Source organism: Priapulus caudatus, unplaced genomic scaffold (genome assembly GCF_000485595.1).
Source record: "Priapulus caudatus unplaced genomic scaffold, Priapulus_caudatus-5.0.1 Scaffold586, whole genome shotgun sequence".
Lineage (NCBI taxonomy): Eukaryota > Metazoa > Priapulida > Priapulimorpha > Priapulimorphida > Priapulidae > Priapulus > Priapulus caudatus.
Window position 1 is genome coordinate 85344 of NW_014577647.1, and position 25599 is coordinate 110942.

Consider the following 25599-nt stretch of genomic DNA (forward strand, 5'->3'; position numbering starts at 1 on the left):
GGTAGCTGATCACGTAACGACCATGCTGGGCCTGGGCGGGTTTACATGTTTGCCTGCGTGCATGTTGTGTGCATGACGTATATATGCACTGATTGTTCCTATTCGCATAGTGTTTTTTTTCATTGAATCTGGTCGCGCAGCAGGCGCTTAGTCTGAGATAAAACAATCAAGCGACGGGTGGAAACAGAAAAATATCATTATGTCTAGACATTTAATAAAAAACATTGCCCTATTTTTCACCCCCTGATTCCTATTATAGTTGTTTCTTTGACAACTTGAAAAGTGATTCAAGGAGTCTCTAAATTTGTTCAGAATAGCTAGGAATGCACCAAATTGCACCATTGCTTTAAAAATTACGGGGGAGCATGCCCCCGGACCCGCCCTAGATGCGCGATGACCTTAACGGTTTCCTCGCATTGGCTCGCCTCCTCTGTTTGCCTAATTAAAAAATTTCAACGAAAACTTTAATTATCGAATCTCATCCCTTTACTGTGTTGTACCAATGAATCTGCACAATTCTCGAGATTGTGCAGCGATTGCTGGCTGCCTCAAACTATGCGGCATTCCCTAGTTTGGCTGACCAATCTTCAAGATTGGGCAACACTGAAAACCAGTTGGTGATTCAACAACGCGTCAGTAGCGAGTGTTGTGGTAGTGGGTGGTGCAAACTAGGGAAGGCGATTTATTCTCATATATATCCAATTATTTATTATAAATTATTTATACAAAGTGCCAAATTCATTGAGGAAAGAAGGTATTACGGACCTTATAGTTATGAAATAACATTTGAAATCTAATAATCATATGTTTGTGCAAGCTCTGTTTACCTTCTGTTTTGCCTATCTCAAGATTGTTGCCCAAATGCGGATGCGCTTGCTGAAATTCCGAAAGTTTGGGCAAGGATGTCCAAGTGTTGGGCACAAACATTACTACTACTCTACTACTGCTGCGATGCCTGGCTGCTGCTGCTGCTGCTGCCTTACTATTCACTACTAATACTACTACTTTACTACTACTAGCCTGACTTACTCTATCATCTGCGCGCTCCTGCTCCACTAGCCCTAACACTACCGTTTTGCTACTATCCAGTGTTATGTTATAGCATATTTTCAGCTCTCTCGACAACGGGGGCGAGGTATATTTAAAGCAATTCTCTCACGATGCTTCACCTCTACGAGAATGCGCAGGCGTTCGTCGTGCGTCGCGGCCAGCGTGTAATCACTATGCGGCAGCTTCATCTCCAATGAAGGCCTGATCTGCGTCTGTAACGCCTTCATTCGGCACGACTTGCATAACTTATCCTGCAGAAAGCCACCGTCACGATCAGGACGCCGCCAGCGCTGAGCCGTCGCCGAAATGATGTCATTGCGGCCGTCGCAGGGGGAATTTGGTGCGCGGAAAAAAACAGAAGACAAGGACCTTTCGACGCCGACACATCAGGGGTAATAAAACTTAAAAGACAAATGTCGCATTTAACGAATTATTGTTCTTTAGTTACATAAATAACGAATAATGAATAGTAAGAATGAAGTCATTTTTAGACTGTGACCGCACCACAATACATCCTGTACGTATACTGTTAGAAGAAATATATACGATAACCTCCTATGCCACGATTGCTTTTAGATGACTAACGTTTATCATATAATGTAATAGTTCAATTAACCTTTCAGTGAAACGTTAACAAGCATGCTATAACTGCCATAATTCTGCGATAACGCTGATCGACGACCACCGCGACACATGTCCAGACGGAAGCTTTGGTGTGCAGACGTACTCACGAAAAACCTTTCGCTTTTCACAAATTTGAAAATAATTGATGTACTCTTGCTGCTGATAGACTAGTTGATCGACGACAACTGGGGCGCAGTCTGGCATGGCTATGGCCCTGGTAGCAGCATGCTGTCAGCAGCGAAGCGGACTGTCGGTTCCGTTTACCTGCTCGAGTAGTCGAGTCCGATTTCGCCGACGGGCCCGGACTTGGTGTATGCGTGAGCGTCTGGCGCCATAGTACCTCCACCTGGCGTCGGTGAAGCTGGTGTGCGTAGTCAGGATGCAGCCAAACCGAACGCAGCGAAGCAGTCCATGCTCCTACATCCACAGAAACGTATTATTCTTAAATCTTTATTGCATGTCATTCAAATACAAATTTATACATGTACTGAAGACAGTTTTTTTCATGGAGAAAAAAATTGGTAAATGCAATAGAGTTTGAGCAATTAAAATAAAAAAATTTATGAGTGATACATTACAAAACAGCGCTAAACAACATGAAGGGAAAATATTACAACGTCACGAAGAGCTTACGAGCGAGCGAAAAAATATGTTAAAGAGACGTTATCGCGGTAACTAACTGTTCGACACTCGATGAAAGAAAGAGTGCGAGTGGATCAGAGTCCATGGAGGGACAGGCCACTTGTAATGTAAGCGAAAAAATACTAGGAGACGTTATCCGTGGTACAGTAAACTTTCGACACGCCGGAAGAAAGGGGGATTATGCCATAATAAAAATATTGTTTGTTTGCCCGTCGAAGCACGAGACGACCGACCTGCCAAAAATCGGGGCCGAGTCCAAAATTTTTTTATTGATCTTTCCCATCTTTTTTTTTTACAAATTGTATTCACGTACATTATATAAATCTGTAGGCAATAGATTATTATGTACCAAGCAAAACAAATATTCAACAGTAAAAGGTATCTCACACAAGCACACCCGAGCCATGTAGACCACCATGCTGAATTTTAAAAAGGACCTCCCCTCAAAAAGACAAGAAAAAAAGCCAACCTACCTACCCAAACTTGACTGTTTACACTGCTGCTGCTTACACTGTTACTGCTTACACTGTTACTGCTTACACTGCTACTGCTTACATTGCTACTGTTTACACTGCTGCTGCTTACACTGTTACTGCTTACACTGTTACTGCTTACACTGCTACTGCTTACATTGCTACTGTTTACACTGCTGCTGCTTACACTGTTACTGCTTACACTGTTACTGCTTACACTGCTACTGCTTACATTGCTACTGTTTACACTGCTGCTGCTTACACTGTTACTGTTTACACTGCTACTGCTTACACTGTTACTGCTTACACTGCTACTGCTTACATTGCTACTGTTTACACTGCTGCTGCTTACACTGTTACTGTTTACACTGCTACTGCTTACACTGTTACTGCTTACACTGCTACGCAATATACAAAACTAACCCATTCTTGAGAAGAGTTCGATTTCGAGTTCGATGTAGATCACGAAAATATTACGCACGCTGCACGGCTGTAACAACCACCATACCACAACACACCAGTAACAACCGCGCGTACGCACATAGCCGTATGAAAAGGGGAGGACGAATTCCAGCACTGCCCTGCCATCCTCGGACTCACCCTGGACGGCACAAAGTACGGAGTGTCCGTCTCCAGCAGAAGTCGGTCCAGCGGGATGTTGCGCGCCACCTGGTGGACGCTCTTCGCCGAGTTGAAGGTCACGAGGGCCGTCAGCCCCACGAACAAGTTCGGGAACCTGGTGAGCCAGTCGGACGCCTCTTCCCACGATCCCGTGAAGCAATGCCTGTGTATCCTGTACGTGTTCGGCACCATCTGGGAAAAAACGACGTCACCGCGTCGAAAGGGAAAAAACAAAGCAAGCGTATTTACACGCAGAGGAAAAAGGTCGAAGAAGATTGCAGCACGAGTCTTATCTCGTGGTCGAGATATTACCGATCGGTGCGAACTACTCCATTACTACTACTCTACTACTACTGCTGCTGCTGCTGCTGCTGCTGCTGCTGCCCTACTATTACTACTACTAGGCGGCGGCTCGAGCGGACGAAACATCTCGCGGTTCGCACGTTCCTCGAACGCCGGTGTTTCCTCTCTCCTGCAGAACGACGACGGCGGCGGAGAGAAGTGTGGCGAGAGGGAACGGCCGCACGTGGCGCGACTCAGGATGTCGAGGCTGCGAGCGACGGCCTTCTCGAACCCCGGCGGAAGCCGCGGGGTCGCCGGCATCAATAGGGAAGGTGCCGGCATCAGCGGGGAAGGTGCCAGTGTGGGGTCCCCGCCTCTGGATGGCTGGAGCCCTGGAGGTGGTGGCATCAGCTGGGGAGGTGCCAGTGTGGGGTTGCTGCTTTCGGACGGCGGGGGTCGAATCGGTGGGGGCACCGGCATCAGCGGGGGAGGTGCTGGTGTCATGGCGCCACCTCCGGAAGGCGCGGGTCGAATCGGCGAGGGCACCGGCCTCAGCTGGGAAGGCGCCAGAGTCAGGTTGCCGTCTGTGGACGGCGGGGGTTGAATCGGCAGGGGCACCGGCATCAGCTGGGAAGGTGCCCGAGTCAGGTTGCCGTCTGTGGACGGCGGGGGTTGAATCGGCAGGGGCACCGGCATCAGCTGGGAAGGTGCCCGAGTCAGGTTGCCGTCTGTGCGCGGGTCGAATCGGCGGTGGCGATGCCGACGCGAGTTTGCTGCTTTCGGACGACGACGGCGGCGGTAGAATCGGGCTGACGAGCGCTACGACGTGCAGCGGGCGACCGTCGCCGCGCGCTCCCCGCTCGAATCGGTCGGATGTCCGCGCGGCGCGGTCAGTCCGACTCGGCAGGCCCAGACGGGGTTCGGGATCGCTTGGGAGCCGGTTGCCGCGACGACGCCTCGCGTCCAACATGGATCTCGGAGCGGGTCGTGCGTCTGCCCTCCGGCTGGTCTTGCCGGAGCGACTGCGAGCTTCGGATGTAGAGCCGTTTCGCACGACGTCCCACTTGTCTTCGATGTACGAGTCGTCATTAACTGACGCACCGCTCTCCGCTGCGCACGCGCTTACAGCGGTCTCCTTTTCAAAAATACGATTGTCGCCAAGCTCCGCAGGATGTTCACATTCTTGTTTCGCCAGCGGGGGAATATCGGAATCGATGAGAGAAGGCTGCGAGATTAGGTTCGACTGAAAGATCGTCTGCGACTCGGTGATGGCGCTAGTACTAGTAGTAGTCTTCTGACTCCTGTAGCTTTCTGCCTGGCTGGTGGTCGGATCGCCTCTCTGATATTTCTCTTTGGCGCTGTATTGCGCTGGGGTACCTTCCTCTGTCGGCTTCACTTCGCACTCCTCCTCCCAGTTCTCTTCCGGCGGTGTCTCCGCCATCTTGCAACTGGCAACGTGGCGTGGCTGGTGGTGACGGTCACCGCAGACTCGCACACGAGGCGGGCAGGCTTGCTGCGGTTTCGCAATTCTCGCCCGTTGAAGATCGGCGCTGCTAACTTTCCTTGTTGTCAGGTCTTTGTTTTTATCAATAACCTGACTGCTTAAGGCACCTCTCTGATAGGTTGGTACAGCGTGGGCTATCTCAGGATATTTTCTTTGCACGTCTTTATGGATTTCTGGGCTGAATTTAAACTTTGCATCTGACATTTCAAAACGGTTTTTCGCAATTACCTCGGTGTTTCCTATATGCTCGCTGCTTCGTATCAAACTTTCTTTACCAGATTCATGTGGTAAATGTGGGTCTCTAGAATCCAAATCGGTCACATGTGATGGTTTATTGCTTTTTATTTCTCTAACTGACACACGCTTACTTCTGATATCCCTATCTCTAGCATGATGACGAGGCTTGATGGAACTTTTCTGCGAAAAATCCCAGGAAAGGTCATCGCGACAGCTCTGTAATGAAAACATGCACTTGGAATGCTCTGCCTTCGCTAAATCTCCGGCTGTTACACTGCCCATCGTCTTTGACGACGATGGCAAGATGTCTGCATGACTACGCTTATCCTTTACCTCGGGCCGACTTGAGATGGAATTGTATGCTTTGACGGGTATCTTGCCAGGAGCTGCGTCGAGTTTCTCACATTTAGTTTCAGGTTTTTGAGCCGCCCGTTTCTCGTGCGATTTTTGCACACGTTCCTGGTTGGATTCCTTTCGACATTTACTCCTGTGAGTCTCTTGTGGAGCAGCCTTTTTCCTATGATTAACGCCCCCCCTTTTGCCTCTTTTTCGGAGCTTCACTTGACCTACCAGCAGTTGCCTAGAACAGCTGCTCGTCTCATGTAGTTTTTCTCGCGTATCTTTCCTCTCTGGCGTCGCTACCTTACCCTTCATTCTACTCAAATCTCCACCGATAATGTCTTGGTTTCGGATGTGGTGTTTCTGAGCTGGTTTCTCACTAGGGTTCGACAGGTGGGTGTCTCTAGCGAGCGATGGGCACTCAACGGGAAAAGACGAGCAGAGTCGTCCTGTTCCTCTGTCGACGTCATCTGGTGGCCGTTCCAACCGATTTCTGCTCTGGTCCTTCTGTCCAATGACCACAGTCAAAACGTCGGGTCTCGGTTGTTGCAGCAGCTCTGTTGTAGGTGTGCATTCGTCGGTAATGCGTAACGCCACATCCGTGGAGGTGCCTTGCTTGTGAATACGTTCACAGTCGTCCGTCACATCTGCTGCATCGTTTGATGGCGGAAAAGGGGGTTTAGCGTGCGAACTGGATGCAGCATTGCCATGTTTACTTTCTGTCTGTTTGACTTGTTTCCTGCTTTCACTGGTTTCAACAGACCTATCACAGTTCACAATGTTCGTATCAACCTGCTCAATGTCCCTTGCCGCTGAGCTACATCCTTCCGTGTCAACTGGAACACTGGCACTTTCCAGCAGTTTTACGCTAGTGTTGAAGAGGACGGCATCTTTGAGGCGTGACAGATGCACGACAGGTACATAAGAGTAGAGATGTCTTCTCATTGTTGTACTGACCTCATCTGATAATTGAGCCAACTGCTTTCTGCCTCTGCCTCTGCCTCTGCCTCTACCCAGCTTCTGGGTTTTTAGACCAATGGCTACAGTCTGAACCTCAGGTTTTGGTACCTTTGGTTCTATAAGCAACTCTCTATATACCGAATCATCATTCGGGTCAAGTGAATTGCGCGGCACGTCGGTTTCTGTCACGGATCCGTCATTTATGCCTTTCTCCACTGAGGTACGTCCACCATTTAGATCAACCTCCCCATGACCTGCAGTCGTTGTGCGTGAGGTGTCCATGCTCACAGAGTGAATAACGGGTTTTGGTACCTTTGGTTCTATAAGCAACTCTGTTATAGCCAACGGGTTTAATTCCTTTCTGTTCAATACACGTAGATGTGGCATCTACAGAGGTGTATTTCTGTTCCACCTGCTGGCAGTTGACTGTTGTGACATCAGTAATGTCACCTGATGGCTGTGTGATAGGCTTTCAGTGTGTGCACAAGCCTTCAAGATGTCAGCGTCGTTAAGGCGTGATAGATGCACAACAGGTTGATGAGAGAGAAACCGACTTATTCCAGTATCGACGTCATCAGATAATTGTGACTTCTGTCTGCCCCTGCCTCTTCCTCTGCCTTTACACAGCTGGTTTTTCGAATGAGTGACTACAGAGACAACCTCTGGTTCTGGCATGCCCTGAGTTTTTGGCCTTCTATGCAAACATCTCTTATAGGATGCATTCTCTCAGATCGTGGGTTAACGTGTCACCCTACACTGGACCGGTGTCTTGCTGGTCAACACGTTGACAGTTGACTGTCACGTCTGCCTTACCATCATTCGGGTCACATGTGATAGTTGCGGCGCAACGTCGGTTTCTTGTCACGGCATTCCGTGTCCATTTATGCCTCTTTCGCTCTGAGGTACTCCACCATTTAGATCCAAGACTCTCCCACGACCTGCAGCGTTGTGCATGAGTGTCCAGCTCACAGAGTGAATAACAGGTTTTGGTACCTTTGGTTTCTATAAGCACTCTGTTATAGACATACCTTCTTCAATACACGTAGATGTGGCTATATCTAACAATATGGTGGTAGTTTTCTGTTTCTACCTCTCGGCAGTTGACTGTTGTGTACATCCCTCAAGTTAAATGTCATTGATTGGCTGTCATAGGCTTCAGTCCGTTGGCAAACATTACAAGATGTATATATCGCGTCCGTTAAGGCATGATGAGACTGCGGCGATCTCGGGTACATTACAGAGTAGAGATGACTCTTTCATGTGTCTTAGCTGACCCTCTCATCTGAAAACTTGGAGGCCCACTCTTTTGCCCTGCCTCTGGAGGCCTCTACCGCGCCAAATCATCTTAGCGAGGGTTTTTAGAGACGGCAATGGCTTACACTCGACTGTCCAGGTTTGTGGTACCTTTTTGGTTCTATACAGCAACTCCTCTATATACTCACGTAGGCATCATACAAATTCGGGTAAGGTGAATTCGCGCAAGCCAAACCGTCGTTTCCTGTCACGGATCCGGTCAATTTATGCTCTCTCTGAGACCACTGCGGTACGTTCAACACATTAGATCGAGGACCTCTACACTCCGACTGTCAGTCGTTTGTGCGATCGAGGTGGTCCATCTCTCACAGGTGAATAACGGGTTTTCTGGTAGTTCTGGGTTGCGTATAGTCAGGCTAACTCTGTTTGGACATAAAACCCGTTCTAGTGAGGCAATACCTCGTAGTGGGCATCTAAAGAAGGTGTATTTCTGTTCCACCGCTGCAGTTCTGTGACTGTTAGTAGCCTCAGTCAATTGTCACCCGAATGGCTGTGCTAGAGAGCCATTCAGTAGTGTGCACTAAGCCTTCAAGACTTCAGGTTGGTTAAGCGCGTGACATAAGATGCACAAACAGGATTGGATGTGAGACGAAGAACCATAAATTTTTGATGTCAGGACCTTATTCCAGTATCAACGTCATCAGATAATTGTGACTTTTGTCTGCCCCTGCCTCTTCCTCTGCCTTTATACAGCTGGTTTTTCGAATGAGTGACTACAGAGAAACCTCTGGTTCGGCACCTTTGGCTTTCTATGAAAACATCTGTTTATAGGTATGCGTTCTTTCAGTGTGGGTACGTGTCGCACCTACATACGTGTCTGCTGTCAACTCGTTGACAGTTGACTGTCACGTCTGCTTTATCATCATTCGGGTCAAGTGAATTGCGCGGCACGTCGGTTTCTGTCACGGATCCGTCATTTCTGCCTCTCTCCACTGAGGTACGTCCACCATTTAGATCAACCTCCCCACGACCTGCAGTCGTTGTGCATGAGGTGTCCACGCTCACAGAGTGAGAAACGCCGACCAAGGAATCAGTTTCCAGCGAGGAACACTCAAGATCTTCCTCGTGCGAGTCGTTGAGGAATCGATCGAGCAACAGGAGTTCGGCGGCAACGTTCCCCTGACCGCATTGCGGCGAGATAACGCATTTACTGATGAAGGCCTTCAGCGTGTCAACAGTGGGCTCATCACACACAGACCCCGTTACCCGTTGTTCATCAGTGTTTTCTTCGACGGAAGACCTGGTCTGTTTCGGAGAGTCATAGTGCACACGTTTTCTAGCTCCTGTTCCTGGCATGGCATGCTCGTCTACTGTTTTTAATGCAGAAAGCGGTCCTTCTGTCACAGAAACCGAACTCTGCTTCATTGTTTGAGAAACAGACGGCTGCTCCACTCTACTAAAACCAGGAGAAGGTTCTACTGTTCCATGGGAACTAGACTTTTCTACTGTTGCACAAACAGAGTTCTTCTCTATTGTCGCACATGAGGTAGACTGCTCTGCTGTTCCAGAAGCAGAGCTCCTCTCTACAGTTACACAGACAGATTTCTTCCCTTCTGCTCCATGACCAGATTTCTTCTCTACAGTTCCACAGCCAGAGTTCTTCTCCATTGTTCCACACAAACTAGATTCCTCTGCTATTCCACAAACAGAGTCCCGTACTGTATCACTCAAATACAACCGCTCTTCTGTTCCGGGAGCAGTGGGCCTCTCTACTGGTCCAAGAGAAAGTTGTAATTGTGTTCCAACTGAAGTAGGCTGTTCAACTGTTACAGATGAAGAAGGGTCCTCTGTGGATCGAAGAGGATCAAGGAGTCCTGTGATAGTAGACTGCTGCAATGTTCGACACGAAGGGTGCTGACTCGCTCCTCCAGAGAAAGACAGCTCTGTCATCTCCGAAGACGTCTGCTCGACTGCTCTAAATAAACAAGTGTTCTCCTCTGAGCTACATGTAGGGACATCACTGGTGCATGCTGACCTCTCTCCTTCCACCACGGATAAAGCTGCCTGTTTGTCCGTACGAGAATATGCAAGCGGCGTGTTTTCCATAACTGCAGGATGCTCTGCACAGTACGCTAAATCGCCACGCTCGTTCTGCCGTGGCTCGGCTATGCCCACACTAGCAGAATGCGCACTGTCTAATAACCCCTCTTCAAGTTTTACAGTCTCGGACATCAGGTCATGTTTTTGTGCACGCACCCCCGCAGCCTGGTCCAATTTCTTTTCGGTCTGCATGGGGACGTTTACCGCGGTCTGACACACGTTCTGTGCTATTGTGTAGCCGTCGGGCTGTGCTCCTAGAACTAAAGACACGTGTGCAGAAAGTGCTTGATCGAGTGCAACAGTGTTCTTACCTAGCTTGGCAGTGCGACGCAGCCTCGACACACGTTGGCCGATAGACGGGACCGCTCGACCCCGTATCTTATCGAAGAACAACGCGCCGCCCCGCGATCGAAAGTCGTAAAGACGGCCCCCGAGACGTTTCAGTTTCAACCTCGATGCCTCGGCCGGTCTCAGCTTCCACCCGCAGAACAGCCGAGACGCTCTCCTCTCTTTTAACGACGCGCTGAGTCGCTTGTTAGGTTTCGTCGAGTCGGCGCTTTCGGACGTGGTCGCCGTCGACGACGACCGAGGCGGATCGACGCTCGAACGCCGATCACGCCCCGTGACTCGAGCGGCCGCCTTTGCTCTCGTTTCGTCCGTTTTTCCCGCCAAACTTTTCGTCTTTCGGTCGGACGAACCGTTCTCCTCGGTGGAATTCGCGCCGCCTGCGTCTGAGGACAAAGCAGCGATGCTAAAGGAAGCGGGGGTGCCGCGTTTCACGTTCTTCGCGATACTGGTCGTTCTGTCGGCAGCGAGAGCTCTGACTTTTCTCGGAACTGGGCTGGCTTCAAGAGTTTTGGATCTTTTCGACGGTACGGATTGTCGCTCCGATGCGTTTTCCTCCTTACAGGTGTGTTTATTATCACATTCACTGCCTTGCCTATCACCTATTAAAGGGAAATCAACATGTAAAATTTGCAGCTGTTAACACGAGAAGAGCGAGTTTCGGTTTTGGGACAAATTCACCCCCCAGACGACAGACCCACTTCGCGTTGCTTCGTCTTTTAATAAAATTCCTGCATCTGTACACAGTACAAGGCCAAAAGCATAACAAACTACCTTTAACTTTAAGCTTGCCAATACAACTTGCAGAGTTCATAGTCTCATCAACGTTGACAGCGCCTGTTCTTGGTTCGGCATCACTTTACTTATACTAGGCTGTGATAAAAAAAAGTATAATATATAGTATAACAACAGAACATTGAAAATTCTTACATTTTATTACCGCCCATAGCAATCTTGGTTTTCCAGAAGACAATGCTAAAAACAATACTAATTACTAGTAGTACTACTAGTAGTAAATTTAAAATTCACACCCAATTATGGAGTTGGGAACATCAAACTTTGCACGAGGTTTGCTTGCCAACCCTCTGTTCAGAATTCTATCCATGAACCGTACATAGTATTATTAGTATTATCAGGACAGGAGTAAGATTAAAGATAATAGAGGATTATAATTATTAATATATTATCTTACTCCTAGTATTATTACAAACAGCGTACATCACTAGACACTACATCATACATGTAACATAAACATAGCATGGTAAAATGACAGGAAGTTTTTACATTCATGGTTTCTAAAGATAGCAAGCTAGCGTTAATTTTACCTAACGAATAAAACATTCTGAAAGCGTACCTGAGAACGTGCGTACTTGAGGCAGAGACAATAGAACACTAATAGAATCTGTTTAATAGAATGTTCTATACTAGGGTCTCTGCTTGAGGGGCGTCCAGAAACGTGAGGCGCGCGCGTTACAAAATTCGCGGAACTCGCGTATGGATTTGTATAGATGGCGCTACCTGTGCTGTATATGAAAAGCAAAAATGAGGTGAAAGTTCAACTTTCAATGTTTACTCTGTTCGTTGTTACCATTCTGAAATGTCTGCTATTCTTCGATTTGCACAGAAGAAAAACATCAATCTAGGCAAAGCTACAGGTGGTGTTGTTTTTGCTGTATTATGTGCTTATGGCATTAAGCGAAGTTACAAAATTCTTAAACAGAAACAGAAAGAATCTGCTTTCATCGTTGCCTCTCACGCTGATAGTGATACTGCCAATACTGGCAATAGTAATAGTAATACAAATGTAAACAGCAGCAAGCGTGAAAAAAAGAACGTGCCTGCCTTCGATAAAGTGTTCCTACGTCAGCTTGTTAAAATTCTAAAAATTGTCGTTCCGAGCGTATGGACGAAAGATTTTCTGTTACTCGTGATACACACGACTACGCTTGTGTCACGCACCTTCCTCTCCATATATGTGGCATCATTGGACAGCAAAATCGTTCGGAGCATCGTCCGGAGAGATGCAAAAGCTTTCACATTGATGATGATGAAATGGCTTCTTGTCGCCATTCCTGCTACGTTCATCAACAGTCTTATTCGCTTCCTCGAGTCGAAAGTCGCCCTCGGTTTCCGTACGCGCCTTGTTCATCACGCCTACGAGCTATACTTCAAAAATCAAACGTACTACAAAGTTAGTAACATGGACAACCGACTCGTGAATGCAGATCAGTGCCTGACTGAAGATATCACCATGTTCTCCCAGCAGGTGGCGCACCTCTACTCGCACGTCACCAAGCCTATTTTGGACATTGCCGTCGTGACAATAACGTTAACGGCTATGACGATACGCAAGGGCGCCTTCTCGTGGAAGCCCCCTCTTATTGCTACTGTTGTGATATATGCGACGGGGAGGATCTTGCGCGCTCTGTCGCCCAAGTTTGGGAAGCTGGTGTCAGAGGAAGCCAGCAGAAAAGGGTATCTACGATACGCTCATTCAAGAGTCATTGCAAATGCAGAAGAGATTGCTTTCTATGGAGGCCACAAGGTATGAGGCCAGCCGGGGAGAGAGAGGGGTTAGGGAGAAGGAGCAGAATAGAGAGAGGGAGAGAGAGACCTAGGGAGGAGAGAGAGAGAGATAGGAGAGAGAAGGGGAGAGAGAGAGAGAGAGAGAGAGAGAGAGAGAGAGAGAGAGACAGAGAGAGAGATGGAGGTGAGTATAGTGACAGACATTTTTTTTACAACGAATGAATAATCTTGCAGGTCGAGAAAAACCTTCTATCTAAGTGCTACAATGATCTCGTGGAGCAGATGGACCTGATATACCGCAAGCGTCTGTGGTACATTATGCTCGAGCAGTTCCTCATGAAATACGTGTGGAGTGCTAGTGGATTGACCATGGTCGCCATTCCAATTATTACTGCTGATGGTATCAGACGAGATGGTAGGTGCTCCACTGAAGTACATACTTCTATGTTTTGTATATCGATTTCTTCTACACTGTCAAGTAATCAAAGCGCAGTTAGCAGCTACTTTACGATATATATAGGGGAAGGAGAGATGGAGTAAAAGAAAGACGAGAGACAGAGAGATGCAAAGAAGTTGGAGATGATCCGTACATCACATGTAAATATTCCTCTGACAGGAATCCTATCTTACCTAATCCAGGAATGAATCGTATATCAGCATTATTTTAAAATATTTTTGCCAATTTATGTGCTGCCTGTTTTTAGCTCACCTTGACATGGGTGCCATCCGTCCGTCCGTCCGTCTGTCCATCAACATTTGGCTACGGTCAACGATAACTCAAGAACCGTTTGACCCACATGTTTCAAATTGCATATAGTTGTTACTCCTATGGGAGAGGTTTGAACGTCCTATTTTGGAGCACGCCAGTCGACCTACATTCGAGCCACGTCAACTTTTTTGCAAAAATGGAAATGGCCATAAGTCAATTCGGGTTCAACGGATTTTGCTAATTTCTAGTATGTGAATGAACAAGGACTGGCCCCAAAACATATCACACGGGTTTTTATATATTTTTTAAATTATGCAAATTAGGTAGATTTTGGCAATTTCACTATGCATTTCAGTGTCTGTCTACGGTCAACGATAACTCAAGAACCGTTTGACCCACATGTTTCAAATTGAATACAGTTGTTACTCCTAAATTCATCTAAATTCCTAACGGCCATCTAAATTCATTCGATTTTGTTAAATTTTGGTATGTGAATGTGTAAGGCTAGCCCCAAAGCAGTTGTTACTCCTATGGGAGAGATGACAACGTCCTATTACGTTTATTTTGTCTAACTGTTCAACAACTCTACAATCATACCTATATACGTGTAATATTGTGTTTTAGATTCTTCGTTACAGTAATTTGACTGGAATATTTTATTGTTTTTATTTGCACGATATTCGAAAACCAAAATGACTATCATTTAGGCGTAGCGCCATCTCTCGTCAAGATTTCATACTTTCAGATCTGAAACATTTATTTTCGCATCAAAACTTATGCATATATCATTATCAAGAGTATATAATGGGAGATATGCTATATAATGGGAGTTCTCCCATATATGCTCTTGCTTTATATATCTCCCCTCCCTCTTCTATCACACCCAAGGTGAGCTACAGTGTCATTGACACTTTCATTACATGATGTTTTTTGGTCGTTATCAATTCGTAGGAACTAAGTATACAGATGATCCGGATGGCGGTGTGACTGAGCGTACGAAGGCTTACACGTTTGCTAAGAGTCTACTTATTAATGGAGCCGATGCCATCGAAAGACTCATGTCTTCCCTAAAGGAGGTTAGTTCTCGTAAACACGTCTAGAGCTGGAAGGTTCTTTTAACATTTCTGATTGCTTCTTCACTTCATATACTTTACGTGTGCGTTGCGATTTAGCGATCTGTCAAGACCAACACCGACTATCTCCACCATACGACATGTTTTTTAACATTTTCGCTTATGTGCAGATAACGGAGCTGGCAGGCTATACTTCACGGGTGCATGATATGCTAGAAGTGTTTGAACACGTAGCAAATGGCAGATATGAGAGAAACTCTGTTACTGTAAACAGCATAAAGAGCAAGGGTTCTATAAATGGATCATTAGATATCAAAGGTTTGTAGCTATTAGTATAACACTAGACATCGCTAATACTCACATATGTTGCAGTGTATTTCTATAAATATTATATAAACGTATACAGTCAAGAGTACGTGAATGAGAGAGTCGTTTAAGTACTCCTATTACAGTAATACGGTTATCTTATGATTCTTATCTAATCCCAACATAGGTTTTTACCCATTCTTCTCTTTTTCATAGTTGTGATCTGTTAAATTATGCTATAGAAGCCCCATTTTAGTTTATTAATTAGCTAGACATGAATTGCATTCCTGTTATGTGTGTTGACTGAATTTTGTTGTTTGACTCGAATGGGGGTTCTTTTACTATTTATAAGTGTATTCTTCCACGCTGTTTGTACTAGGGGAAATAGTCGAGAGCGTGGATGGTAGTATCAAACTCGAGGACGTACCAATAATCACACCAAATGGAGATGTCGTCGTTGCGAGTCTGTCCATTGATGTGAGTATAACAATACCTGCTTATATACTGTTATATAATCATCTATTGAATATATTCTTAATGGAGAAATTAGCGGTGCATAACAACGTATAACGTATAACGTGTATAACAACGTGTTAATAAATTGTGGAAGGTTGTAGGTGTTAACCATTCATGCAGGTTTAATTTACATTATCTCAAACAGATGATACCAGGGCAGCACCTACTCATCACTGGTCCCAATGGCTGTGGTAAGAGTTCGTTGTTCAGGATACTGAGCGGACTGTGGCCCGTGTACCGTGGAAAGCTCCACCGTCCGCTGAACTGCAGCACGTTCTACATTCCACAGAGGTAACAAACAGGCTTCACGCCATCAAAGAGACATTACGCATCAGGGTAAAAAATACACGGGAGCGATGAGTGATTCGCTCTTCAAACCTCTGAAATCGCTCCTGTGAAATTTTTAATTTTTTCCCCTGGTACGCATGAATTACGATCCTACTGGCACGAGATTAGATGATTAAAACTAGCACTTGTCTTCGACCTTTTCTCTGGTGCATGACAAGTGCTATGTCAAGTGCAAGTGTATGCCAGTATAGCTCACTAGGTCTTATGACTTGGGTGTTCACACACGATCCGCATTAATTCCCGCGTAGGCCGTACATGTCGGTGGGGTCGCTGCGGCACCAGGTGATCTATCCGGACACGGAGAGTGACATGGCGGCGCGCGGGCTCACTGACGATGACCTTGATGCCGTCCTCGGCGTGGTGCACCTGCAGCACATCGTGGCCCGAGAGGGAGGTTGGGATTCGTGCAGCGATTGGAAGGACGTGCTGTCAGGCGGGGAGAAACAGCGAATGGGAATGGCTCGGCTCTTCTACCACAAGTACGCTGTTATTTTAATTTATTTTCATTTTCACTGTGTGCTGGCATCGGTTCTCTAAGTATTTAGTTATTTTCTAGTGTTCTAGTGTAATAATTGAATAGCCTTTCCAAAAGCTTTTCAGATGTGAAGTATACACAGGTCTGTATAAGCAATGTATACACATTTATGTATACCATAGGGCATAGGTAATGCAAGTGCAAAAACGCATCACTGTTACAAATGTACTATTCCAAAATCACTAACATAATTCAATATCAAAAGCTGTACTAAACAATCTTACATTAGTGTTAAACTTAAATTAGACTCAGATGTTTTCTTTTGCCTACATGGAGAGGTCTGTTTATGCAATGTGTGTTAATAACTTAATACTGCGGTGTAAGCGTGATTTTATACTGGTTTGCCAACAGACCACAGTTTGCGCTACTCGACGAATGCACTAGTGCGGTATCTATCGATGTAGAGGCCAGCATCTACCAAACAGCCAAAGATATGGACATCACCCTCCTCACCATTACACACCGTCCTTCTCTCTGGTACGTGCTCATTGTCTCGTCTTCAGGTCACTCGTCCGGCAAAAGGCATCCCTAGATGTTGACTTGATAAGTCGGTGGTTTAGGAAAACGTTTGTTTGAGGAGGTGTGTTTTGAGTGTGACCGTTGACGTGAATCTCACTGTTATTCACGACTGGAATTGAATACTGTTCTACTCTTCTAGTGCTCTGTGAACAGCCTATGTATAGATAGAGGGAACCCTTTTAGAACAACCATTTAGAACAAAATCGAAGGGAATCGAACCAATCGTTGTTCTGGCCCTCGACCCTAAATGAACGACCTACCCTGAACTCGACCCTAACCCCAACCCTCCCCCTAATGCTAACCCCAACCCTAACCCTAACCCTAACCCCAACCCTGTAGCCACCAAACGCCCGCTGTGGGATCTCCGCGAAGCACTTCCCCCACCAACGATCGACGTCCACGCACACGCATCCTAAAACCCTCCCTCTCCTCACTTGCAGGCGCTTCCACACGCGGGTGCTGCAGTTTGACGGTGAGGGCGGCTGGCACGTGGAGCGTCTCGACGCGAGCGCGCGCATCTCGCTGCGAGACGAGGCACGCCGTCTCGAGACGCAGCTGGCGGGCGTGGCGCGCGACGAGCGGCGGCTGCGCGAGATCTGTCGCGTCCTCGGCGAAGAGTCGGCGATGCTGCGCAACATCGACCGCCAGCACGACGAAGATTGCCACACGGCGACGCCCGACGACGCGGACGCAGACGACTAGCCGCGTGGCGACGCCTGACGACGCAGTCGACTAGCCGCGCGGCGACGCCCGACGACTAGCCGTTAACTAATCACGAGGGAGACTAGCCGCGCAGCTGTCGACCAGTCACAAGGGAAACATTGGTGACTAGCCGTCGACCAATCACGAGGATGACTAGTCGTGCGTCCGTCGACCAATCATGAGGGAGAGTGCTGACACTAGCTGTGTCAGTGCCACGTCCTCCAAGTCCAACACAGGTGACAAGGTAACCGTTGTGGGATCCAAGAAGGGGTGACAACGACTACTCTAAATGACCTTTAACGCCAATGTTTATGATATTAGTAGTCGACAAGTCGTCTAACGTAGAGAGTGATGGTGAATATAATTACGGCGATGAGTCGTGCTACTGAAACCGGTGCATGAACAGTACAAGTCACTAGGTGGTGCTGTTTCTCACACTCTCTGCAGTCTGCATTGGTGCACGCATGCAGGCTGTACATTTCTACTAACACAGGCAGGAGAACAAAATAGAGTGTGAGTGCCAACGCAGGTGATTATGATGTTAGTAATGGACATAAAAAGGACAGTGACGCAGACGGCAGCAATGACGGAAGTCTAACATGGGCCCTTAAAGTGATTACGTCACCGTAAATATTAAAAAATAAAAAAAATATTTCCACTTTTTCACAAAATATAAGTAATTCTGTTCACATTTTATGGTTAAATTGCTGCATTATACTTCCTATTTTACTATATTGTTTGATGTGAACATACACTCGTGACCCATACATAGCCCATAGCAAGGAATTAATGTTGAGAACATTAATTCAAATCGTCCAGGTTTTTTGGATTTTTAACTAGTTGAGAAACAGATCTTATCAGGTAAGAATTTGACGATTTGTTTAGTCCCGTTAGTTCTTACTTTTAATGTAAAAAAATGGCAATTTTTTTTTACAAATTTTACCATAGAAAATTTGTGACGTAGTCCCTTTAGGAAGACAATGACAGTACGATAATATCCAAGAGATCTACTTAATCAGGTGCTTATATCTCAATGCCATGCATTGCTTACGTCATTACTAGTCAACCAATTTTATTTAAAATAACCTAGTCTACAAATAAATGTGGTTTAGTAATGTTAACCACGTACATAACTACATAAGACGACATGGTCTTGCTATGACTATGAGGTGTTGAGGTGGAATGGTGGTGGCATAACTGGCAGCTAGATGAGCATACAATTAAATAGTCTACCAGATCCTGCCATAGTAGTCTTTCATTTTATTTTATTTCCCCGATGCCCTGCGTTATGATGGCGGGAGAGCGGATAAGCACTTTGCTTTACTTTCGTGTTTATTTCCCATGGTGACTTGCCTATTTAAGCTCGCAAGGAATCTTAAGAAAGTGGGCCGTTAAGAAAACACATCAAATAAGGTTCTATGAATTGGTCCTCTTCATAACTTGTTTGCATATATACAAAGGTTGATCATTCATTTTCTAATCAATGCAATTTAACTACAATTATTAGTAAGGACTAATAAATTAATGCTATAGATGACCAAGATGTTGGGTGGGGATTACTGTGATATTCCAAAAATGTGCTTTCATGTAACTCGCCCTCTGTATCAAATATAGGTTCATAATATCAGGAGTAGATAATAAGGAACCCTATTATCTACTCCTGATAATATAAATGATGTAAATGAACAGTCACTTTGGATATATATACATACATACATAGTGAAACCACCGTATTAAAACAACTTGCTAAAGTTTCTATTTCTATATGTTTTTAGCTCATCTGACGTAGTCGGGTGCAGCTTGTAGAATCGCATGATTGTCCGTGCGTCCGGCCGTCCGTGCGTCCGTCCGTCAACAGTTGGGCACAAATCTTAACCGCTCGCGACGCACGGTCACGATATTCGGGACGTGGGGGGGTAATCCGAAAACGAGTTGGGATGTCAAAGCTGGGGGTCAAAGGTTAAGGGTCAAGAGGTGTAAAAGAAGGGGGAACATTCCCTCCTTAACTTAAGGTATAGGGAGGAAATGCGGAATTGCGGCACAAATCTAAACGGCTCAGCCTAGGCTCGTGATAGTTGGTGTATAACGTCATGGTAGGAAAAGCCATCACTGTACCGAAATTGGAGGTCACAGGTCAAAGGTCAATAGGGCACAGGGCAGATTTTAGACATTTTCTGAGGACATGGTCTGACGGAGCGATTGAAAAACTTTTTTGTTTCAGCGGTGACCTACCATTTTTATGGCTTTATTGAAAGGACCATGAAATGTACTTTCTGCTGACATGCGAAGAGTAAGTGTCGGATAACATTTTGACCCTCAAGAGGAGGACCCACGGGGCAGCCCATGGCTGGCACGCTTCTAATCATAATTGTTGCATGCCAACCTGCAATGCACATGTGTCTGCAATGCATAGAGATTAGGTGGGTGCGAAAGTGTAGCTGATATCTTTGTTCCAATTGGCTACGAAAGTCAAACAAGAATAAAGAAGACTTATGTATAAGACGTCTTGCTATGCATAAATGAATTTATCAGCAGAACACCAGACACCAGATGAGCCCTGTCGCACTGTGGCACTTGTTTTATCAATGCCATGTATTATTTTGTTTACTCATTATATTAAATTTATTATATATGTAATTTGATTTACAAATTTTAATGTCCTAGCATTCCAGCATAATAGTTGTATACACATTGTAAATTTGTGCGGCTTCATTTACTATTTAGCACACTGTTTAGCCGCGCAATATATACTTGCTTATAGCATACCCTAGTTTACATGTCATTATTTTCTGGATATGTGTATGGTCGGTTATAGGGACTTGGTGCATGGACTATTTACGAGTGGGCGTCTATTTACAGTGTTGTTTAAAAAAATTGAATTCTGTTCGCATATATGTTTACTTTCTTTGAACACTTTTCTGTGAATTTATCAAAGTAATAATTGTGTAGCTTGTATTGGTGTTTTAGAATTCTCCAAGAAGTAAACGTGTCAGCTTGTGTGGTCATTACCAATGCGTTATATCATGAACATATCAAGAACTGATAATACTTATCAACTCTTGCTATATATATGTTCATGGTTGTATGTATAGGGGCACATCAGTGCCAAAAGTGTGCTATTGTTGTGCATTATGACTACATTTGTGCTTTGTGTAGCATTCGTATTACTGAGAGTAGCTTATATTGTGGGCTAAGCAGATTGTGTATTAATTGTATCCCCCGCGACAAAGTCGGCGGGGATACTATGGTTTCATGTCTCCCCAGCCGCCGCCGCAGAGAATTTCCCTTCCGCTCTATATAGCTTGACCCCTAATTGACCTAGCATGACCAAACTTGGTATACTTACACATCTTGGGGAAAGGTGAGCAGCGTACCAAAACCAGGTCACTGCGACCTTTATTTGACCTTTACTTTGACCTTGATCATATTTCCCTTCTGCTCTCTAACTCGGCCCCTAATTGACCTAGCGCTACCAAAACCAGGTCACTACGACCTTTATTTGACCTTGATCATATTTCCATTCAGCTCTATAACTCGCCCCCTAATTGACCTAGCGCGACCAAACTTCGAATACTTACACATCTTGGGGAGAAGGTGTGTCGCATACCAAAACCAGGTCACTACGACCTTTATTTGACCTTTACCTTGACCTTGATCATATTTCCCTTCCGCTCTATAACTCGGCCCCTAATTGACCTAGCGCTACCAAACTTGGTATACTTACACATCTTGGTGTGAATGTGTCGCGTACCAAAACAAGGTCACTGCGGCTTTTATTTGACCTTGACCTTCATCATATTTTCCTTCTGCTCTATAACTCGGCCCCTAATTGACCTAGCGCGACCAAACTTCGTATACTTACACATCTTGGGCAGAAGGTGTGTTGCGTACCGAAACCAGGTCACTGCAACCTTTATTTGACATTAACCTTGACCTTGACCTTCATCATATTTTCCTTCTGCTCTATAACTCGGCCCCTAATTGACCTAGCGCGACCAAACTTCGTATACTTAGACATCTTGGGGAGAACACGGGGGATACATGTAGTTCGCGGCAACTGCCCTTTCTAGTTTAATATCAACATCACATTCACTTTCACGAAAACGTTCTGTCATTCGACCAAGCTTGACATTTTCTTTCATTGTAACCATAATGTTTATATAATGCGAGGCAATTTTGAATAGTTCTGTAAATCATCGTACTGTGTACCGATTCAAATGAGATTAATTTGATGGTAATATATACTACACTGATAATACTTGTCCTACAGAAAATATAGTTAGTACATTCATATTCGAAGCAACACTAGTTTGTCAGTATTAAAAAAAAACCTCAGTATTAAAAAAAAAATTGCCATGTGCTTTTGTTTGCTTTCATTTGTTCAGTGAACATATTTCAGGATCAAAGTATTATAGTATATATATCAAGAGCTCATAATAGAGATCTCTATTATGAGCTCTTGATATATATATCAAAGTATATACTATAATCTAAGATAAGATAAGATAAGTTAATATATACTATAATATCAAAGTATTATAGTATCTTTTATCTTTGTAGGGTTTTTGTTGTTTATTGATGTTTGTACAAATTTGTCGTGCAAACTGCTAGATGTTCTTTCTTGCCAAATTAATGCCAGTCTATGTTAGGTTAACCTCAGGAGCACAATCAAATTTCATACAATTGTGTAAATAGGGACAAACAAATGTTTTTTTTTATGGAGAAATTGTCAAAATCGAATTTTACTATTATTACGGTCATAATTGTGGCATCGTGATATCAAACGTTGATTGTCAGAAATGTTCAATTACAGATGCCCATATTCAACCTTACAGGTGTTAACCTTAGAAGTATACATAAATGAATTAATAAATAAATATTTATTTGTTTATTTATTTCTATTTCTATGGTATCAGCAATGTTCAGTTATTACTTATAATTTGATTGACACAAGTTTATACCCGTATAAAACCTGTTGAAGTACACATTCCATAGTAAGATGGTTCGAATGTTACAATATGGTGTATGTGACCATTGTTTCCAAATAAGAATCAGTTGCATGTGTACGACTGTTAGGCTTCAATGTTACTCTTACTATGGTTACAAGTGCAATGATGTTATTGTTATCGCTGTTTAAATTAAATCAAATTAGAAAATTCATATGTTATTCATAATTATTGATTCTAAGGGTTTATAACAGGTTACAATTACTTTCAATGATATTCTAAATGCTGTTCTAAAGAGAAATACAATAAACAATTCATGAAGTTATGAACAGGCACAGTATATATATATATACATAGTGTCTGGTCTGTTACCAGTGTGTAAATCATTACCCCTAATTATTTGGACCTATTCTGCAAGATTCATAATTCACGAAAGATATATCACTACTCACTAGATAACAAAATGGTTTGCAGCAGTATTCCAGCAACCATTTGATCTCTCCTCAAATTTTGCACTAATTTTGAGGAATACATAAATATGTATGAAATAAAAATATACGCACATTTGCATAAAATCAACAGATGCTATGTTAAATACTCCAAGGTACTTCGGGCCTTTTCCATCTCATGAAGAAATGAGTAGAACTGTGGCAAAGTAAGTTCTGGAATGTAAAAAAAAACAATGAATATTGTATACAAATGTAATGACACAGATAAACATTAGAAATTTGTACATATTAGTGATTATCTGCAACAGACTTACTTTAGGCAGCTTTTGTCATACTTATCCAGACACTTGTAACACACCTTTGAACTTATATTACAATCTAAGTGGTGGACAGTCACACTGGTTTATCCCAGATGCTGAACGTGTATCAGGGGTCTACCTACATTTAGCAATACTCATTCTAAGCATCTTTCCTCAATATGAAAAAATATAGCTACTTCAAATGACCTGTCCTACGATTGAAATAAATCTTGCTGAGCTCAATGTTTGGTACAAATTCTATAAGTTATAAAGTTACCTAAAAACAAATGCCAATTACCAAAACTTTGCGAATGAATTAAATTTGCATGAATAAAAATAAGACATACCCATATAAACATTTTCTATTGTGTTTCCTTTATTAATGACAAGCTTCATTTGAAGGAATGTGTTGCCAGCCTTGTTACGTTCGCTGCTAGATGCTGTGACTATAAAAGACAGATTGTTGATGCATGGTAAAGTTAATTAAACTGTAACAACAAATAAAATTCTTGAGAAAAGGAAAAAAGTATTTAAATTACATAGTATTCTTTACAAATTAATTTCTGTGCACCATCATGACTTGTACAATTTTGTACTTACAATATGTTAATAAATACCAGTAGCAAATGTAAATCAGTCAAAGATTATGGTTCATGTATCATATATGCATTATCCTGCCATTTCTAGTGTTTGTATTGTAGCTTTACCTCCAAACTTCCATTCCATATCAACCAGCTGATTGATGACTAGACCTTGGGGCCTCATTACAGGCTTTGGTATCAAGGTAGGTCCCGTTTGCGAATCCCTGGATGTGTCCTGAAACAAGTTTTTAGGAATGAAGTGTGCTTGCAATTCTGCAACAAATTCTTGAATTTACTGCTCACTAGCCTGCAGCAAAAATGGTACGTAATACGGTAATGTGTATGGTAAACAAATGTTCGCATTGGCTGCAGGGTGGTGGAACAAACCAGAAAACCACCAAGAAACTATAAGAAATCAGATGCAAAGAAGTTACAGCCTATCTAAGAAACTGGTGCGTCACCTTCATTGCCAAGAAATGATGGCCAGATTTAGATGTTGAAAGTTTTGGTACGGCTTCAAATTTCCCCGTTACCTACCTCTTCTTGAAGTTCTTCATCACCCCCCCCCCCACTACCCGTTCTCTGCCATAGATTATTCCTGTTTCCTTCCCCCTGCATTTCCCCAACTCATTCCCTGTAGGCTGTACACTACCACTTTCAGTCTTGGCCACCCACCTTCTTCCTAGTGTCTTTTACGCTCTCCAGTCTTTATCCCAACACTCTCCCTCCACCACCATGCACGTTCTCCTCTCAACTTTCTTAACACACCTTCTTCCCTTTTAGTTTTAGTACTTTTTACCTTCATTCTTCTCCTACTTTACTCTGACTCCTGAGTATCTCTGCTTCCTCCTTCATTTTTTTTATTTCCTTCAATAACGAGTCAGGTTTAGCGTAGGACTAGGGTAATTAAGGCCATTGGTCACTCAGGCACTCACAGGTGTATTCACTCTCTAACCTACTGTGTATTTGTGCATGCACAATGGCGTGCACGCTATGTGTTGCAGCGGTGTATTGGACGGTATTGAAGTAAAGTTATTAGGTCAAATCAAACATTAAGACTAAATTACTGGTACTGGTACTGGTAGGTCTAGTACTGACAAGTTGTATTTATTAACCATTATTTTATTACGACATGGATATTCGTCCGAGCACCTGTTCGTATGCGCTATTCGTCCGAGCAGTTGTTGCGCATGCGCTGTTCATGTTGCATGCCTCAGGCGCACAGCACGAGTGTGTATAATCGGTAGGTAGGAAGTGTGAAGGGCAATTTTAAAAATTTTAAAATCTAGACGCTCTAAAATGCTATTTACCCTTTAGATTTTTGATTATTTTATGCCCTTTAGGCTGGGGGCCTGTAGCGTTTTGCTACGGCTGTGACGCCCCTGCATACATGCGTTGCGTATGTGGTTATACACCATAGATAGTGTTTGGTACTATCACTCGCGTATATACGAAACAGAGCGTATAATAATAGAACCGAGTATTTTTATAGTTAGTATTAGGGTTAGTGTTAGAGAGTAGGCATGGTTAGGTAGTAGGCGCCTACCTAGACTAGCATTATATTACATTTATGTAATACAACATGAACAGCGCATGCGCAACAACTGCTCGGACGAATAGCGCATAAGAACAGGTGTTCGATGCTCGGACGAATATCCA

The 25599-nt window shown here is 44.2% G+C and overlaps 3 protein-coding genes across 3 annotated transcripts in view; 1 reads left to right on the plus strand and 2 right to left on the minus strand.

Annotated features, from left to right (window-relative positions):
* Positions 1 to 8736: 8736 nt before the first annotated feature.
* Positions 8737 to 11872, minus strand: LOC106811890. The gene is made up of 3 exons (XM_014815611.1): positions 11786 to 11872; positions 11206 to 11304; positions 8737 to 11033 (listed from the first exon to the last, which is right to left on the minus strand). The coding sequence occupies exons 2-3, from the start codon at positions 11243 to 11245 to the stop codon at positions 8830 to 8832; spliced, it is 2244 nt and encodes a 747-aa protein (XP_014671097.1). The 5' UTR covers positions 11246 to 11304; positions 11786 to 11872; the 3' UTR covers positions 8737 to 8829.
* A 102-nt stretch (positions 11873 to 11974) lies between these two features.
* On the plus strand, positions 11975 to 18342 carry LOC106811886 (ATP-binding cassette sub-family D member 2-like). Its single transcript, XM_014815605.1, has 9 exons — positions 11975 to 12976; positions 13192 to 13372; positions 14618 to 14742; positions 14910 to 15057; positions 15425 to 15522; positions 15707 to 15852; positions 16158 to 16388; positions 16796 to 16921; positions 17404 to 18342. Exons 1-9 carry the CDS (start codon positions 12029 to 12031, stop codon positions 17663 to 17665), a joined length of 2265 nt encoding a protein of 754 aa, XP_014671091.1. The 5' UTR covers positions 11975 to 12028; the 3' UTR covers positions 17666 to 18342.
* A 4184-nt stretch (positions 18343 to 22526) lies between these two features.
* The window catches only part of LOC106811889 (COMM domain-containing protein 7-like), a 9601-nt gene continuing 6528 nt past the window's right edge, over positions 22527 to 25599 (minus strand). The window contains exons 2-5 of the mRNA XM_014815609.1: positions 24740 to 24807; positions 24067 to 24175; positions 23707 to 23805; positions 22527 to 23273 (exon numbers count right to left, since the gene is read on the minus strand). Of these exons, the coding sequence (XP_014671095.1) occupies positions 23197 to 23273; positions 23707 to 23805; positions 24067 to 24175; positions 24740 to 24745 (291 nt within the window). The 5' untranslated portion in view covers positions 24746 to 24807 and the 3' untranslated portion in view covers positions 22527 to 23196. The remainder of the gene's footprint in view (positions 23274 to 23706; positions 23806 to 24066; positions 24176 to 24739; positions 24808 to 25599) is intronic.

What these genes read in the sequence shown, in the direction of transcription:
- LOC106811890 (XM_014815611.1), bottom strand. Translation starts at nt 11,245, where the DNA reads ATGAACTCTGCAAGTTGTATTGGCAAGCTTAAAGTTAAAG. An exon ending in TGGCAAGCTTAAAGTTAAAG is followed by an intron (nt 11,034 to 11,205) that starts GTAGTTTGTTAT and finishes TCCCTTTAATAG; the next exon opens with GTGATAGGCAAGGCAGTGAA.
- LOC106811886 (XM_014815605.1), top strand. Translation starts at nt 12,029, where the DNA reads ATGTCTGCTATTCTTCGATTTGCACAGAAGAAAAACATCAATCTAGGC. An exon ending in TGGATCATTAGATATCAAAG is followed by an intron (nt 15,058 to 15,424) that starts GTTTGTAGCTAT and finishes TGTTTGTACTAG; the next exon opens with GGGAAATAGTCGAGAGCGTG. An exon ending in ACACACCGTCCTTCTCTCTG is followed by an intron (nt 16,922 to 17,403) that starts GTACGTGCTCAT and finishes CCTCACTTGCAG; the next exon opens with GCGCTTCCACACGCGGGTGC.